General features: G+C 46.0%; 4 protein-coding genes across 6 annotated transcripts; 2 read left to right on the top strand and 2 right to left on the bottom strand.

The window, feature by feature from the left end:
* Positions 1 to 451: 451 nt before the first annotated feature.
* On the bottom strand, positions 452 to 4,370 carry LOC108028762 (toll-like receptor 2 type-2). Its single transcript, XM_017100735.3, has 6 exons — positions 3,905 to 4,370; positions 3,170 to 3,400; positions 2,853 to 3,071; positions 938 to 2,559; positions 738 to 865; positions 452 to 680 (listed from the first exon to the last, which is right to left on the bottom strand). The coding sequence occupies exons 1-6, from the start codon at positions 4,197 to 4,199 to the stop codon at positions 452 to 454; spliced, it is 2,724 nt and encodes a 907-aa protein (XP_016956224.1). The 5' UTR covers positions 4,200 to 4,370.
* An 861-nt stretch (positions 4,371 to 5,231) lies between these two features.
* On the top strand, positions 5,232 to 8,347 carry LOC108028763 (protein inturned). Its single transcript, XM_017100737.3, has one exon. It carries the CDS (start codon positions 5,645 to 5,647, stop codon positions 8,240 to 8,242), a length of 2,598 nt encoding a protein of 865 aa, XP_016956226.1. The 5' UTR covers positions 5,232 to 5,644; the 3' UTR covers positions 8,243 to 8,347.
* An 89-nt stretch (positions 8,348 to 8,436) lies between these two features.
* LOC108028420 (uncharacterized) lies at positions 8,437 to 10,122 on the top strand. Its single transcript, XM_017100248.3, has 3 exons — positions 8,437 to 9,133; positions 9,190 to 9,654; positions 9,710 to 10,122. Exons 1-3 carry the CDS (start codon positions 8,896 to 8,898, stop codon positions 10,048 to 10,050), a joined length of 1,044 nt encoding a protein of 347 aa, XP_016955737.1. The 5' UTR covers positions 8,437 to 8,895; the 3' UTR covers positions 10,051 to 10,122.
* LOC108028417 (insulin-degrading enzyme) lies at positions 10,022 to 14,240 on the bottom strand. 3 transcript variants are annotated; one of them, XM_017100238.3, is made up of 14 exons: positions 13,992 to 14,240; positions 13,794 to 13,928; positions 13,600 to 13,734; positions 13,263 to 13,533; positions 12,979 to 13,207; positions 12,726 to 12,928; positions 12,557 to 12,642; positions 12,040 to 12,499; positions 11,631 to 11,981; positions 11,337 to 11,568; positions 11,068 to 11,274; positions 10,711 to 11,003; positions 10,435 to 10,644; positions 10,022 to 10,374 (listed from the first exon to the last, which is right to left on the bottom strand). In XM_017100238.3, exons 1-14 carry the CDS (start codon positions 14,045 to 14,047, stop codon positions 10,147 to 10,149), a joined length of 3,096 nt encoding a protein of 1,031 aa, XP_016955727.1. In that variant the 5' UTR covers positions 14,048 to 14,240; the 3' UTR covers positions 10,022 to 10,146. The 3 variants fall into 3 exon arrangements, with proteins under 3 accessions (XP_016955727.1, XP_016955729.1, XP_043950802.1); XM_017100240.3 differs by having other exon boundaries at positions 13,794 to 14,007; positions 14,071 to 14,240; XM_044094867.2 differs by having other exon boundaries at positions 14,071 to 14,240.
* Positions 14,241 to 14,440: the final 200 nt, after the last annotated feature.

The following is a 14,440-nucleotide window of genomic DNA, read 5'->3' as shown; positions in this document are numbered from 1 at the left end:
TATGTAGATTGGACATAACCGTTACTTTTTAAAAGTATTAACTTTACATTTTAAAATTGTCTTTATTATTTTTATGTAACAAGTTACATTTTCCTCATAAACATTTTTGGAAGCCCTTTAACCTGGTCCCAAGGTTAATTATTGAATTAATAATGTTAATGAGTTGCATTGTTTCTTACATTTTATCTTATTTAATTTAAGTATTATCATTAAATACGTATGTCTCAAATGATTTTCAGTAGACTTTGTTCCCAAAGTCATCATCTTTATTATGCTCCTAAAAATATATTTGTGTTTATTATCTATTTAAGCAATTATTTATTACTACATTTATTGTGTGTGAACTTTTCTCTTCATCAATGTTGACTGAAGTGTTCTATTTATTTTTCAGGTACTTCTAAATCTGACTAGAACTCTTTGAATAAAATTAGGTTACGCTAGGTATTTAATATTAGGCACTGAACTCTCTGGAACTGATGCCTATGACCTCGAGAGATCGTCTCAAGCGTTTCCAAAACAGTTTTCTCTCCTCCAATTTGGGACTGGCGTCTCCTTTGCCAGTCGGCCACTTTATATAGGTTTTCACGTCCATTAGATATTGCAGAGTTTTTGGTCGCTTTCTCCGGGGAATGTCCTCTAGGAAAACCAGAATCAAATGCTCCTTGCTGACCTCAAAGATGCTGTAAAGAAAATTTGTAAGTAATTTTAGGTTCTTTTTAAGGATAAGTTGAACTCACCGATGTTGAGCCAAATACATTTCGAATTGGCACCAGTGGCTTAGCAGGAACTTGGAGGATATGATCAGCATTAGGGAGTACGAACGGTCCATGCAGGAGATGATGTTATCCAGGATAGTCACTCCGATCTGAAAATTTAATAGGATTATAAAAAAAATATATAAAAAATGAAGAATAATTTAAGAGTTTTTGAGATTAACCTGAAAATCTCGTTCATGCAGACATATGGATACATCCCCAGTTTCCTCAACGTTAGGCAAGAGTTCATTGAGCACCCAGGGGCGATCGTTCTGGCAGTAGCTGATGAAGATATCGTAGACAGCGCTGGGATCCCTTTTGGAAATGTGGCTAAAGGTGTCCACCGACTCCTTCGAGGCACTGGACAACAGAGCAGCGGACTTCAGCGAGGAGTAATAGTAGTGAATGTGCCATCGCTTCAGGTAAATAATGAATCCCAGGATGCAGACTCCAATTATACTGCCCACCACTGCGATCACGGTGTTCGTCACCCGGTGCAGCACCTCCGTGATATCACTCATAGATCGCAGCTGGCAGTTGAGCTCATCCACCTGCAGTTGGTCGGTGTTATTGAAGCAGTAGTACTGACTGGCCTCATAGTCGAGCAGCTGGAACTTTAGGGTGAGATCGCTTTCATAATTCTCTAAGTGATATGTAGACATTGAGGAGCACTTGGAGATGACCTCGAAATCGTCGGAGAAGAAGCGCAACTTGATTATATGATTTACTAGATTGAAATTCCTGACGTTGGCGTAACTCTTCTTCAACAAGGGAAGAAAGCGACTCTGCCAGAGCTTACGATCTATATTCAGTGATTCTGCAGCCGTGAGTAGATCCTGGCCCACCGATTTCTGGGTATAGTTAAGCAGGCTGTAGGAGCACTCCGCTTCCTTATTATTGGAGGCCCCCACCTCGACCACCGCTCTTAAATGACAGTCACATATGAAATTGTTATCCCCCAGACTGAGGTAATCCAACCGTTCGAAGTCCTTCAGCATTTCATTGGAAAGCAAATTGATGGTGTTACTCCTCAGGTTCAGTACCCTCAGGGCGGTGTTGCTGTGGAAAGCACTGCGATACCAATTGCCCACATGGTTCGAGCTCAGGTCGAGGATTTCCAGCGATTCCAGGGGTTGAAACATGGTCGGTGTCAGGGAGTTAATGTTATTACCCGCTAGACCTAAGACTTGGACATTTTTCAAGGACTTGGCCCACTCCAAATCCCTCAGGTTGGAACGCTCGAAATACAAATACTTCAGCGTATCGGAAATGCCATCGAAAGCATCGTCGATAATGTTGTAGGATAGATAGGGATTACCCGACAAGTCAAGGCCCTCCAGAGCCGTGTTCTTGAAGATGGTGCTGCTCACCATGGGAATGGCGGTGTAGCAAAGACTTAGGTACCTCAGCTTGTCCCCCAGATGGGCGAATGCCACCGCACTGTTCCTGGTCATCTTCGAGTGGGATAGGTCCAGGTAGATCAGTTCCGGCAGCAGTTTGAATACATTCTGCTGGATCTTCAGGCCGTATATCAGACTGAGAGCCATTTCAAGAGTGGGCAACTGCAGCTGGTAGCTGTAGGTCAGGAAGTTGGTGAAGGACAGGTCCAAGTACTGCACTCTCTGGATGTGGTGGAACGTGTCGTGGTTTATGGTCATAATCTTGTTGGCCGACATGAAGAGCCGTCGCAGGTTGCTGACGTTTTGGAACGCCTCCCTGCTCACGAACTCGATGCTGCAGTTGCTGATGTCCAGCTCCACGAGATGGGGCATTTTCGGGAAACTCGCCCAGGCTATGGATTGGGCTGGGGAAAAGATATGGAACATATAAGAGGATTATTAAAGCTTTAGAGTCTACATTTAAGATAACATTTAAAGGAAAAAATTTTCATAATTTTGAACAGATTTTCGAAAACAAACTGTGGTTGTATTGAAAGGTTTGAAGATTTATTAAAAAGATTTGTGTGTTTTGTGTATAATTGTGTGTAAGAGGGCTCCTATCCTTGGTTTAAACAAATGTATTAAGTATTCAAGACACAAGTAAAAATCGTTAAAATTTTCCATTAGAAATGTGAACCCTCTTGTGGTGTGGTCTTACATGGCTTTCCGTGGTGATGAAACCGTTCTTGAAACCTCCGAATATAGTACGAGTAGTCAAGACCGGTCGTGATCAAGTGTGGCGTGTTTGTGTTGTTTTGAAAGTACAGGTAGCACTCCCGATCATACAGATCGGTGGCATTATGTTCGAGTAGTGCCTCGCACTTGTGTTGTGTGGTGCTTGCTTCCAAGCGGGTTTCGTTTAAGAAGCGACCAAAGGCTGAAACATCGAAGGATAACTGGCCATCAGAATAAGGGGGCTAGTGCACTTCTAGATCTCGGAAACAGGTACATGATCAGATAAAGCACTAAACATACCTTCGGCATCTGGTATCAAGTCAGCGAAATTGTTTCCCCGCAGTGACAGAAACCTTAGGGAGTCCCTCATGGAATACAGGGTCTTGAACGGAGCAGACCTCAGCGCATTGAAGGCAGCCGAAAAAACCTCTATTCTCCATCTGATGAACTTCCTTGAGGACTTCACCTCACGGTACAATTCTGAGTCCTCCTTCAGGTTACCATGCGATAGATCCAAAAACATAGTGTTTGCTTTAAGAAGGTAATTACAATTATGATAACATATTATGAAAAATCGCGCCTTAAAACCTATTAGTTTTGCTTCTAACAATCAGTATCGAGGAGAAAAGATGTAGTGTACCTGATACCGCAAATGATATGATAGAACTAACTTAATCTACCGACACACGTCTTTGAAGGCACCAGGAACAGAACATACCGGTTTGGTTTTTCAAGTACCCGGCATAAACATTCGGAGTGATACGATCTATTTTGGCCAAGACCCTGATAACAGCAAATAGCTTTGTAAAATCCACCCCCCTAATACAGCAGTTATACAAAGCTTTTACCGATAACGAGAACACAACAAGTTAGCGATTTTAGTCTAGTGGCTTAGCTTAACACTAAAAAGCTTTTATCAGCAGGCGATTCGAATGGCCGGAAGCGTGGAAATATATCGCTTTGATTGCTGTTAACAACGGTCAATCAAAATTGAACAGTAAACCGATTTTTTATGGGCTCTATGAGGAGGCTTACCGAGTTTCTGGGTTGTTTCCTTCAGGGTTCCATTGGGATAGAGCCACCATATCACCTCGTCCTTGATCATATCCAAGAGACAGCTATTGCCGTCATCCGCCTCGTATTCCAGCATGAGGTTCTTGAGATCAGCTCTCTCCTTACTATCCTCATCGGACTCCTCGTTCGATGTAGTTGACAAGTCTGGTTCTGGGACTATCCCATTAAGGGTCGAGAACTCAGAAGATATATCCCTAATATTTCCCACTAGCAGACACAATAGTACTGTGAGATCCAATAAATATTTCGGGGACATTTTCGCTTAATTGCGCACTTGTACTGTCTGCCAATGGTGTTATAAATATGATTTGATTTCGCAATCGCTCAGATAATCGCGTCCTAAGTTGTATAATCACTGGTAACTTTTTCAATATTTGCAGCTTTAAATGACTTTCGTTTTCACTGGTTATTCCGAAATTGTTGATACATTTTGCGTAGTTCGATTCCGCTTAAACGAAGCACTCCCTCTGGGTTCCCGAAAAGACTGACAAGAGTAATGGCCCGGCTAATGGTCAGCCGACTATAATTGGTAGCAGCGGCACAATTCTGCCATGATACGGCTTATCAATTTTGGCAATATCTTCCCTTGAATGGCCGGGACTATCAGCGTATCGCTATTTCGGTGGCAGAATGCGTCCCGCCTCACGCCCACGCACTATTTCCTTATCGGATAATTATCTGGTCGTCGGGAAATGGTGATTGGGCCCACACTTCAAAGGGATCGGTGCTCTGGCTCAGGCGAAGACTATTCGGCTTGTTTTGGCCAGCACATAAATTAAAGTGAATCGCCTTTATGGAACTGCTCAAGCACTCGGCAATGTTTGTGATAGAATAGCGTTGATTTACTGCGCCCAGTCAGGACTGATTAGAAACCGTTTGGCAAATCTTAGATTATCAGTAGATCGCCGATAGGGAAAACTAACCACTAAGCACCTTGCTGCACAACTGTTCAATTAAGTATATCAATTCCCTTTCAGATATAGCATATATGCAGGTTATTGCCCGTAGAAATATTGATTGATTAATTGGATGATTGGAAGATACCAGTAGGCATCTATAACGTTGTCGGGTTAATAGTCATGGGCTCTTCTAGATATTACTAATCTACCTCTGATAACACAATCCTTTGAATGACTCTTCACTTTTGTTTTAAAGTCTCTTAAGTCTTGAAGTTAATTTTTTGGAAAGTCAGCATGCAGCAGACAGAGTTAAGTTTAATAATAATCTCTAAGGTATGCGTTGCTTTTAATATCATAAAAAAAAGGAAAAAAAGGTTTATCTATGTATAACATTTAAAAACGATTCAGAACGAATTTGATAAAAACATTATAATCTTAAATGCTAATGTCTTTATCTTGGCTAAGGCCAAATGTAAAAAGTCCGCATTAGTGCTCTTAACTACGCCTCGGATAACCGGTAGAAAACCCATGGTTAGTTTTGAGTTCCCCCAGCTATGGAGAACGAGATCAGAAAAGAGAGTGGATGGTTCCCGCTGGAATTTGAGTGGAATGGCAGGGGGCTTGCCGAACCCGAAGCCTGAGCTCAATTGGAAACCGGTTTTGAGTGCCGAGATCGGATCTCGGCTGTTAGTCGACATTCGGAGCTCAACTGAGGCGGTACCTGGCGGCGGAAGAGTATAGAGCTGCATATCTGGGATAATAGGCGATTCAGTCCCAAGATAACCAAGTGATCCGGTAAACTATGCGCAAATCGCCGGGCAGCCTGGCCTCGGAGGCCTTCTCCAGCTCCAACTCCTCGCTGAGCAACTCGTACAGCGATGCCAGCGATCTGGCTAACTGGGAGGAGTACGTGGCCACCGACGGGAGTCTCTTCTATATGGAGTATGTGAGAAATGAGAAGACTGGCGGATCGGCGGAGCGGCGGGTGGAGTTCATGCGCCGATCGCTGCGCCTGGGAAAGAAGTCGTCGCGACGCCAGCCACACAGCAGTAATCAGAGTCAGAATCAGAGCCAGAGCCAAAACCAGTTGGATTCCCAGACGGAGCCGCAAGAGTTCCGATTCTCACAGTTCAAGACCGCTGCCCCCGATCCCAAGAAACTGGAGCTCGTGATCACAGCCGCCGATCGCTTCCGTTTCGGTCGACGCTCCACTGCAGTGGAATCGATCCTGGGCTTCCGGGTGCTGCCCTTTCCGGATCAACCGGAATGCCTGATGGTCGATGGCTTCGTCCACGATCTGAGTGCCCTGCAGCACGGCATAAAGCGCGGAGATTGGTTTAGATCGCTGAATGGCATAGAGCTGTATGCCAGTAATGTGGACGAGCTGCTGCAGCAGTTTGTGGAGCCCACGCAGGTGTGCCTGGGGTTCCAGTCCTGCGCTTCAGCCAGTGCAGTCTCCCCCACTGATCCTGCTTATAATCCGAATCCGCAGGACGAGCAGGTGTGCAAGGTGGAGAACTTTGCCGCGTTCACACAGAGATTCGAGCAAATGCTGGTAACGGAGGGAAATTCTGGGAGCGCCGAGAGTTCGCCGGATATAGGACTACCCTTTGCCATGTTGCTACTGCCACCGGAGTGCTATCAGCATGAGCAGCAACAGGATTCGCTGTACTACTTCCCGGAAACCCCCGACAACTTCCTCTTCAAGGCCCGCGGCAGCTTCCTCACCCTCCACGCCGTTCTCAGCGAGCTGCACACCCAGCCGTTGAGCTCCCGCCTCCTGGTGGATCAGGTGCAATACCATGTCAACTACCGCAGACTCAATGGGTTCCTGGTGCTCTTTGCCTATGCCGGAGGACTTTGCAGTGCTGCGGAATGCAGCCTGAGATCGGATGAGCTGATAGGATACATACGATTCTCGCTGCCCGGCTTGGTCCTCGAGAGCTTCAACCAGGAGGGAGAGGGAGAAGCGGGGAAAAGTTCCGGTCTCAAGCTGTTCCTTCGGCACTTCTGTGAAATCCAAAGGACCCGTCTTGTAGCCCGATGTCGTGGTCACATCCGTTTCGAGGAGCTCCTTGGACATTCCCGCAGCTTGCCGCTGCCCAAGGAGGCACAGCTGCGTATCTTCGATGCCCTCAGTGAAATGGAAGCCATGGATTACCGCAACTGGAACGATGAGCCGCTGACCACTCATCGGGAGTTCTTCATTTACGGAAGCGCCCTGTACTACGATGGTTTCCTGGTGGCCAGTCTGCTGCCACCGGAGGTGAGGGTCAGTGTGGAGGGATTTCTGCGCTGCCGGGGGATCTTCGAGCTACTTGGCGCCGCTCCGGGGATCAGGGTGCGTGAGATGTACATTTGGGAGGAGATTGTCTTGCCCAGTGCCACAGGTCGCTACTTCCTCACCATCTGCACCAGAAACCACCTGAGTCTGGCCGTCATCCTGAAGATCTTCGATGCTCCGGACATGGCTCCCGATGCGGTGGTCGGTCCCTCGCTATTCTACATCGAGGAGATACAGGAGACACTGGATCACCTGGTGCAATGCGGCATCGAATCGCTGGCCATGTTCTGGTCCGTGTCCAACAAAAGACCTGAGGTGCTGGAGGCCACTGCCGGGGACAGCAGGGATTCCGAAAAGGAACCCAACAGCCGGCTGGAGTCCTTCCTCAAGCAGAAGCTAACCGTTCTTAGCAATTCAGTGGAGGAGGAGGCCCAGTTGTGCTCCTCTCTGGGTGGCTCCTCCATACACAGTCTGACGCCCAGTGACTCCCAGCTGCATGGTGCAGGCGAGGATTCGGACAGCGGTTCCGATTGGGAGAACTTTGCCGTACAGCATCCCCTGCACTACGGACTGAATCTTGGAGCAGAGAGCCACAGTCAGAGCCAGATGACGGAGTCCATGTGGAAGGAGATAAACAACGTGGTGCCAGTGAAGATATCAGCCGGCTGGAAGAACTCCGTGCTCCACTATGTGTACATCGACATAGCCAATGGTTCCTTGTTTGCTCCATTTACGGACAGCTCAGAGAGCTCCTCCTTCCTGTCGGAGATCCGTCAGGCATGTCACATAATTCATGCTGTGCTGGAGAAGTCCAAGCACTATCGCAGGCAGCTCTCGGAATCCTCAAGAGCGCCGACGAGCGCCAACGGGCACAGTGGACACAGCCATGCAGTGTCACTGGTTAAGGAGCACGGCATGACCCTGGAGGTTTGCTCGCAGGTCAAAACGGAGGGTCAAGCCCAATCGCAGTCCCAATCCTCGAAAAGCAGTCGCTTTGTGGTGGTCGGTCGTCTGTTCCAGTCGCCAGCCAAGGAGGTCTACGTGTGCCACCGCTCAGATGTTCCCCAAAACATAGTGGAAATGGCCTTCCGATTGTCCTTCTTTTCGATGGGATAGGAGTATTAAAAAAAAAAAAGAAAATTATAATAATATATTTAAATATTACACAAAATTTTTAAATGTTTATACTTGCCCAATTTAAATATATGTTTTAAATTATTATATTATGAATCAATTTATTTAAATAAAATAGTTTATAGATTCGCAAGACTTTAAAATAGGTAGATACTACAAAAAGTGAAATATTTTTTTGCAAAGTTATTGAATTCGAAAAATTACAAACATTTTAAAAATGTGCAATTAAAACTTTAAACTGATTGAGTGTATAGAAACCATTTTAACATTCTCTAAGATGAGAAAATTTACATTTTTGTTACATTGCAGAGAATAAATCAAAATTTTATGAAGAACACACGAAATATTGCGAATGTGCTTCATTCATTCATATTTCATACTAGAGAATCGTTCAAAAATGGTCACTATTTTTAGAGTTCGGTGGGAGGGACCCATTCTAAAAGTAGTTCCACGCACCAGAAGTCAAGAGGCACGCCGAGCAATAAATCCACGTGAACAAGCGGCTCAAGGTGGTGCTGCCCAAATACTCTTTGGGCTTTGCCATTTTCTCAAAATACGATATTGCCATCGACAGTTCCGTTTGGGTGTTCCAATTCAAAACATATCTTTGTGCTGAACGACTTTCCGCAACAGCAATGGATAAAAGATCTTTGAGGTGTCTCATCTACTTAGTTCTCTTCTCCGCGGTTGTGGCACTGGAGGAAGAGATCAGCCGGGGATTATCAAACATGACCAGCAGTCCCGCGGAGCCTGAAACGGTTCCGAAACTACCCAGCGAGGTGCAAAAAGCCGTCTGTACTGTGACTGCGGGGGAGGTTAAGGCATCTGCCGAGGCTGTCACCACAAAAACACTGAAAGGCGTCTGTGGATCAGGTGGGTTGGGTGTTCTCCTACCCGTGGATACTTAGGATTCATTATATTATGTACAGATGAAATGAACTTGGCCTTCCGGAATCTGGAGAACAAACTTTATGAAGAGCTCCGCGTGATGAAACTGATATTGGTGCATTTAGCCAAGTCCAATGGTCTGAAGGTCAATACCGCAATGCCGACACCTCCACCCACTCCACCCACTCCACTTCCACCTGTGAAACCAACAAATCCCGCCCCACTGCCTGCCCTCAAACCGATAGATCCGACTAATTCCAAAACTGAGGAAAACGAAGTTGCCCCAGACTTTGGAGCCAAGAAGACGCCGACTCTGAAAAACCTGGAGACGAATGGTAACCCAAATCTGGGAGCTCGCGATAAGGAAGTCGATAAGTTCAATAACACAGTGCTGGCTGATAGGGATGTAAAGTTATTCACCTACTACTGGAAGTTGGAGAACGTTACGGAACTGATAACGTCGCCTAATTTGACCACAGTCAGTAGTCCCATATTCAGCTTTAAAGGTAAGTAGTTCCCTATTAATTAAAAATAACCTTACCTGATAAGCCTCATCAAAAGGCAAATCCTTGCAACTCAAATGCACCTTCCATCACATGAATCGCGAGCTGCTGAACCTGCAACTAGGATATGGCATCTTTAATCCGCAATCAAAGCCCGGCCAAAGCAACAACGTATTGATAGAAATGGGCGGAATCTTTCAGAATACCAAGTGGAACGAGGATGTGCAGGTAAAGCATAAGATTTCCATACTGGATCAGAGCGTACGGATGACGCAGGACCTCAGTTCACCCGCGTTGAGCAAGCTGGACATGGGCTTTGCCATTCCGAACAGCGTGCTCCTGGGCAGCTCCTACATCAAGCAGAACGCTCTTTTGATTCAGATTCTTTTATATTTGTGAATGACAGAACAACGTTTGTATCCGGTTGGGCAATTAAAACAAGAGAGACCAAAACCATGTGCTATGTAAAAACTTCTTTCGCTATCAGTTTTCACTTTACAGCTTGCTTCGTGCGCCCTTGGCCTTGATGTCAAGGAATGGCAGTGCGATGGGGTACAGCTCCTTGCAGGACTTGAAAGTGACAATATCGCTGATCGGTTTGTGACGGTCCATGTTTGTGATCTCCACTGGCTCAGCCTCGGTCGTGGCATTCTCATCTGTTTGCTGGGACACAATGTGAACGGACAGAACGCGTCGCTCCTCGCCATCCTTTGCGATGAATTTCTGTAACGGAAAAAAGGTATCTTAGGTAGGGAAACTATAAGATCAGCTAGATCATCTCACCTTGAAGTAGTCCACAAAGTCGGCCTTGCTTATCTTACGGAGTATCGCCACCTCAGCCTCTTCCCTTTCGAAGTGATACGTCTGCATGGCTATTTCGCCATAGAACTGGCTGAACTGCTGGAAAATGGTCTTCGGCTTTTCCAGCTTCTTCACAGCCAAGGCCTCCTTGTGGCGCTCGAACTCATCCAAGGGCATGTCCTCAATTACTTGCTAGGGATATTAGAAATATTAGTAAAGCTATCTGCTATTAATGGCTACGGGAGGTTGGTTTATTACCAGATAAGTCTGCAAAAAGTTCTCAATACGATCTTCTACGAAGGACGGGTGCTTTGCGGACTGCACGATGATGCGAATTCCATTAGCTCCATTCACCTTACGCACTCCGCTAAACACGATATAGCCCAGTTGCTCCTTTGTGCGCAGGCAATCGTAGCAGGGTTCGGAAAGAACCTGGGAAACCAGGTTGACCATTATGTTTGTGCGATCCGTTTGTGCGCCGCACTGCAGGTAGAGCTGCGTGCAGGAGCTTTTGTGGAACTCGTTCTCCTTCTCGAATAAGTAGCTGTCGCCTTTAAAGGTACATATAAAAAATCAATTTAATATATCAATTCGAAGTAACACAGAAATACGTACCCGCAAGCAGCTTGTACTCTCGCTTCTTCAGCATTTGCCGTGCCAAAATGGGAAGCTTTGACGCATTGGTGGCTTCTAGACGGTTGTTTACTCGACCCGCGATATCTGTAGCCTGTTGCTTGGTCACATTGCCAAAAATAAAGCACTCTGTGTGCAGGCGCTGGAAGAACTCCTTGGCAAAGTTCAACACTCTATCGTAAGTAACGACTTTAAAGTAATTGTTATTAATAAACACATTTATCAGAGATAATTTGCAGCTTCTTGCTTACGTTCCATAGCGTCCAACAGCTCCACGTTGGCCCAGGCATTTTCAGTTAACAAAAGAGCTAAATAGTATATGGAATGCTGATAGGGTTGCTCAGCCTTAAAGTTTTTCAGAGAACGTACGTATTCCTCCTTCAGGATGTCGAAACGTTTCTCGTCGATGGAGAAGTCAAACAGGTGGTCTAAAAGTTTCTCCAGCAGCACAACCTGCTTGTCACTGAAGCCTCGAATGGTGAACTGTAAATTATAGTAATTTTGACATTAAAATAGTTCAGTTAAGAGGAGTAAGGCAGACTCACATCGATGCCGCACGTCTTTCCCATCACACTAAGCTTCAAACTGGCTAATTCCGCATCGTACAAGTACTCGTTGAGCTGGTCCTTCAGCAGCATAACCATCATATGGTTCAGATTGCAGTTAAGGGGATCCAAATAAGCAATCGGATTGGACATGTCGAACGTCATGCAGGCCTTGGGTTTATTGAATTGGTTGTCCTGCTTGTGCCACACCCGCAAAATGGGCGTATCCATGATGATCGTGGGATGCTTCGGAGCATCAGCTGGCACCTCTGAAATGTCAAAGTTCGTGGGTATGAAGCTGTTTGGCAGTGCCAGCTGCAGGTTCTCGTTAAGATCGCAATTTTCCCAGCACTAAAAATGATTATAAAGGATTATTTTTAGAAAAAATGCGAAAGAAACCAATGCTCACTTTCACGGTATCCTTGGTCACGCGCTCCACACCGTACTTAGTTTTATAGTAAGGCTCCGCAAGGTCGCAATCCTGATCAAAACTTTGGCTCACCATTACGATGCGGCTCTTGGAGGGCACCAGCTCATCCAATAAACTTTTGATGAGGTCTGGACGCCATTCGTTGCTCAAATATGGAGCAATAAGTACCTCCTCCAGGGGGAATATCTGCATGGACGAAACTGCATGCGTGACTAGGTTTTCCGGTTGCTCCTTCTCCTTGAACCGGAACCTCATTTCGTTAAGTTTCACGCATTCATCGAATATCCACTTCTTGGGTCCCTCCTCGCGCAGCATTGCCAGATACTGAAACACGATCTTAACAATGTCATCTACGTGCTCCAAGCCCTCCTGCGTCAGGTCGACCACAATGTCGAAGAATCCAAAGCCGTTTTGGGTGTTCTGATGTCCAGCCATCAAACTGCAAAAAACAAAGGTGATAATCAACGGAACAGCTATTAAATCTTTATGAACTCACTCATTGCACCAGCCCAGTCGCCGCAGTTCGGATAAAATACTTCCCTTGCCCTCGTGACCGATGAGGTGCGTCAAATAGTTATCTGGCTGTAATTAAATAAGAGATTCAGTATGCTAACTACAGGGGAATCCCTTTCCGTAGCCACATCGCAGTGGTACCTCAAACTTACGCCCGACTTGTAGAACTGCGTCAAATCGTCAGTGGTGAAGCTGATCGTCAGCGAACGGATGTCTTTAATAGGCACTATTTTAACCTTTTGCCCATAGCGCTCCTCGGCGTAGGGGTGACGTGGCCAATCTGGAACCGCTACGTTTTTGTTCTCGATCTCGGAGAACTTATCCAAGACCATGCCCTCAAGTTCGTCCAGCGATTCTGTCAGAAATTTACTATTAGTTTGTAAAAGCTTTTATAACGAAACCCACCTTTTCCAATTACAGCCAGGCACATAATGTTGGCGGAGTACCACTTCTTGTGGAACTTGAGCAGCTCATCCCGCACATCTATGTTCTTGGACTTGGGTATTTCCGAAAGAGTGGTCTTGTTGCCACTACCGAACTTGCTGTAGGCATGATCCGGCTTGGCCAAGTGCCGGTTCACCTGTTTGATGCGCCACAGGTCGCTGGGCAGGTTCTTTTCGTGCTCGGAATTCACCTGTAAAACAATTATTTTAGTCTTGCGTGGAATGAATCCTAAGATCAGTAATTACCGCATTAATTTCCCGCTCAGTGGCACTGGGCGTAAATAAGGGAGCAATAAAGAACTGGGCAAAGCGATCCAGGGCTCCGTCTAACTTATCCGGTGCCACGTGGAAGTGGTACTTGGTCATCAGCGGATAGGTGGCGGCATTGCTGCTTCCACCGCTCTGCGAGAGGTATGTGGTGTAGCCGTTCTCGTGGGGATACTTCTCGGTGCCCAGGAAGAGCATGTGCTCGCAGAAGTGGGCCAAACCGGGCAGTTCCGTGGGATCGGACATGTGGCTGTAGGGGAAATGTACATTTTAAAGAGAGGAGTAATTAAAATGCCATCTATGTCTATCGACTTACCCCACTTGCACGGACAAAGCTGCCGCCGAGACATCTGTATTGGGATCGCTGATTAGCAGGACCTTCAGGCCGTTTTCCAGCTGCAATCCTCTGTAATCCCGCGTGTCCTGCAGCGACTTTTCAATGTTGTTTAACCTACAAAAAAGAGTTATGACAATAAGGTGACCTCTAAGTTATAATGACGCTGCAATTACCGCAGAATGGGCTCCATGCTCTCGGGCTTTCTGGTCGCCGACTTTTGCGAGCTCTCGGCTATTGTCATCTTGGGTTTTCGGAGCGTACCTATCGATCGATGGGTAACTGAAATGCTGGTCCTCACCGCACTTGACCTGTGCGAAATAAGTGCGATTTAGTGGAGGCCGCTGGCGTAAATGTGATTTATTGCTGCCAACCGTCGACCCAAAATTGCTGTGAAGGCAAAAATCGATTTTCTGCACGTAAGATACATTGAGTTTGTGAAATACTACTAACGACGGAACTCCGGCCTCACGTTGCGCTCGCACTTTCTAAGATTCTGGAGTGGGCCAAGTAGGTTTCTATATTACCGGTTCCTTCCGCGTTTAATAAATTTAAGAAGGTTTCTTGCCCAAAAAACTAAGTTCTACTCGTTTCGCAACAACTACAATAGCAAATAATCATCTGTTCGCAGGGTTGTCAACGCTCCGAAAGGGGGAACTAGTTCGGGGCGTTGCCAGATCGTGGAATTTTTAGTAGTTCCGAGGTGGAGATACCACTTATTAAGCTTTTATGTCTGGGATTATCATTTGACTTTGGGAATTTATTACCCAAGGAAGGCATTTAATGTATTGATGCAAGCCCTTATGCTAATATGTATTATATT

Source organism: Drosophila biarmipes, chromosome 3L, assembly GCF_025231255.1.
Source record: "Drosophila biarmipes strain raj3 chromosome 3L, RU_DBia_V1.1, whole genome shotgun sequence".
Taxonomy (NCBI): Eukaryota; Metazoa; Arthropoda; class Insecta; order Diptera; family Drosophilidae; genus Drosophila; species Drosophila biarmipes.
The sequence above is the reverse complement of the archived record's forward strand: the minus strand, read 5'-3'. Positions and strand labels throughout refer to the sequence as shown.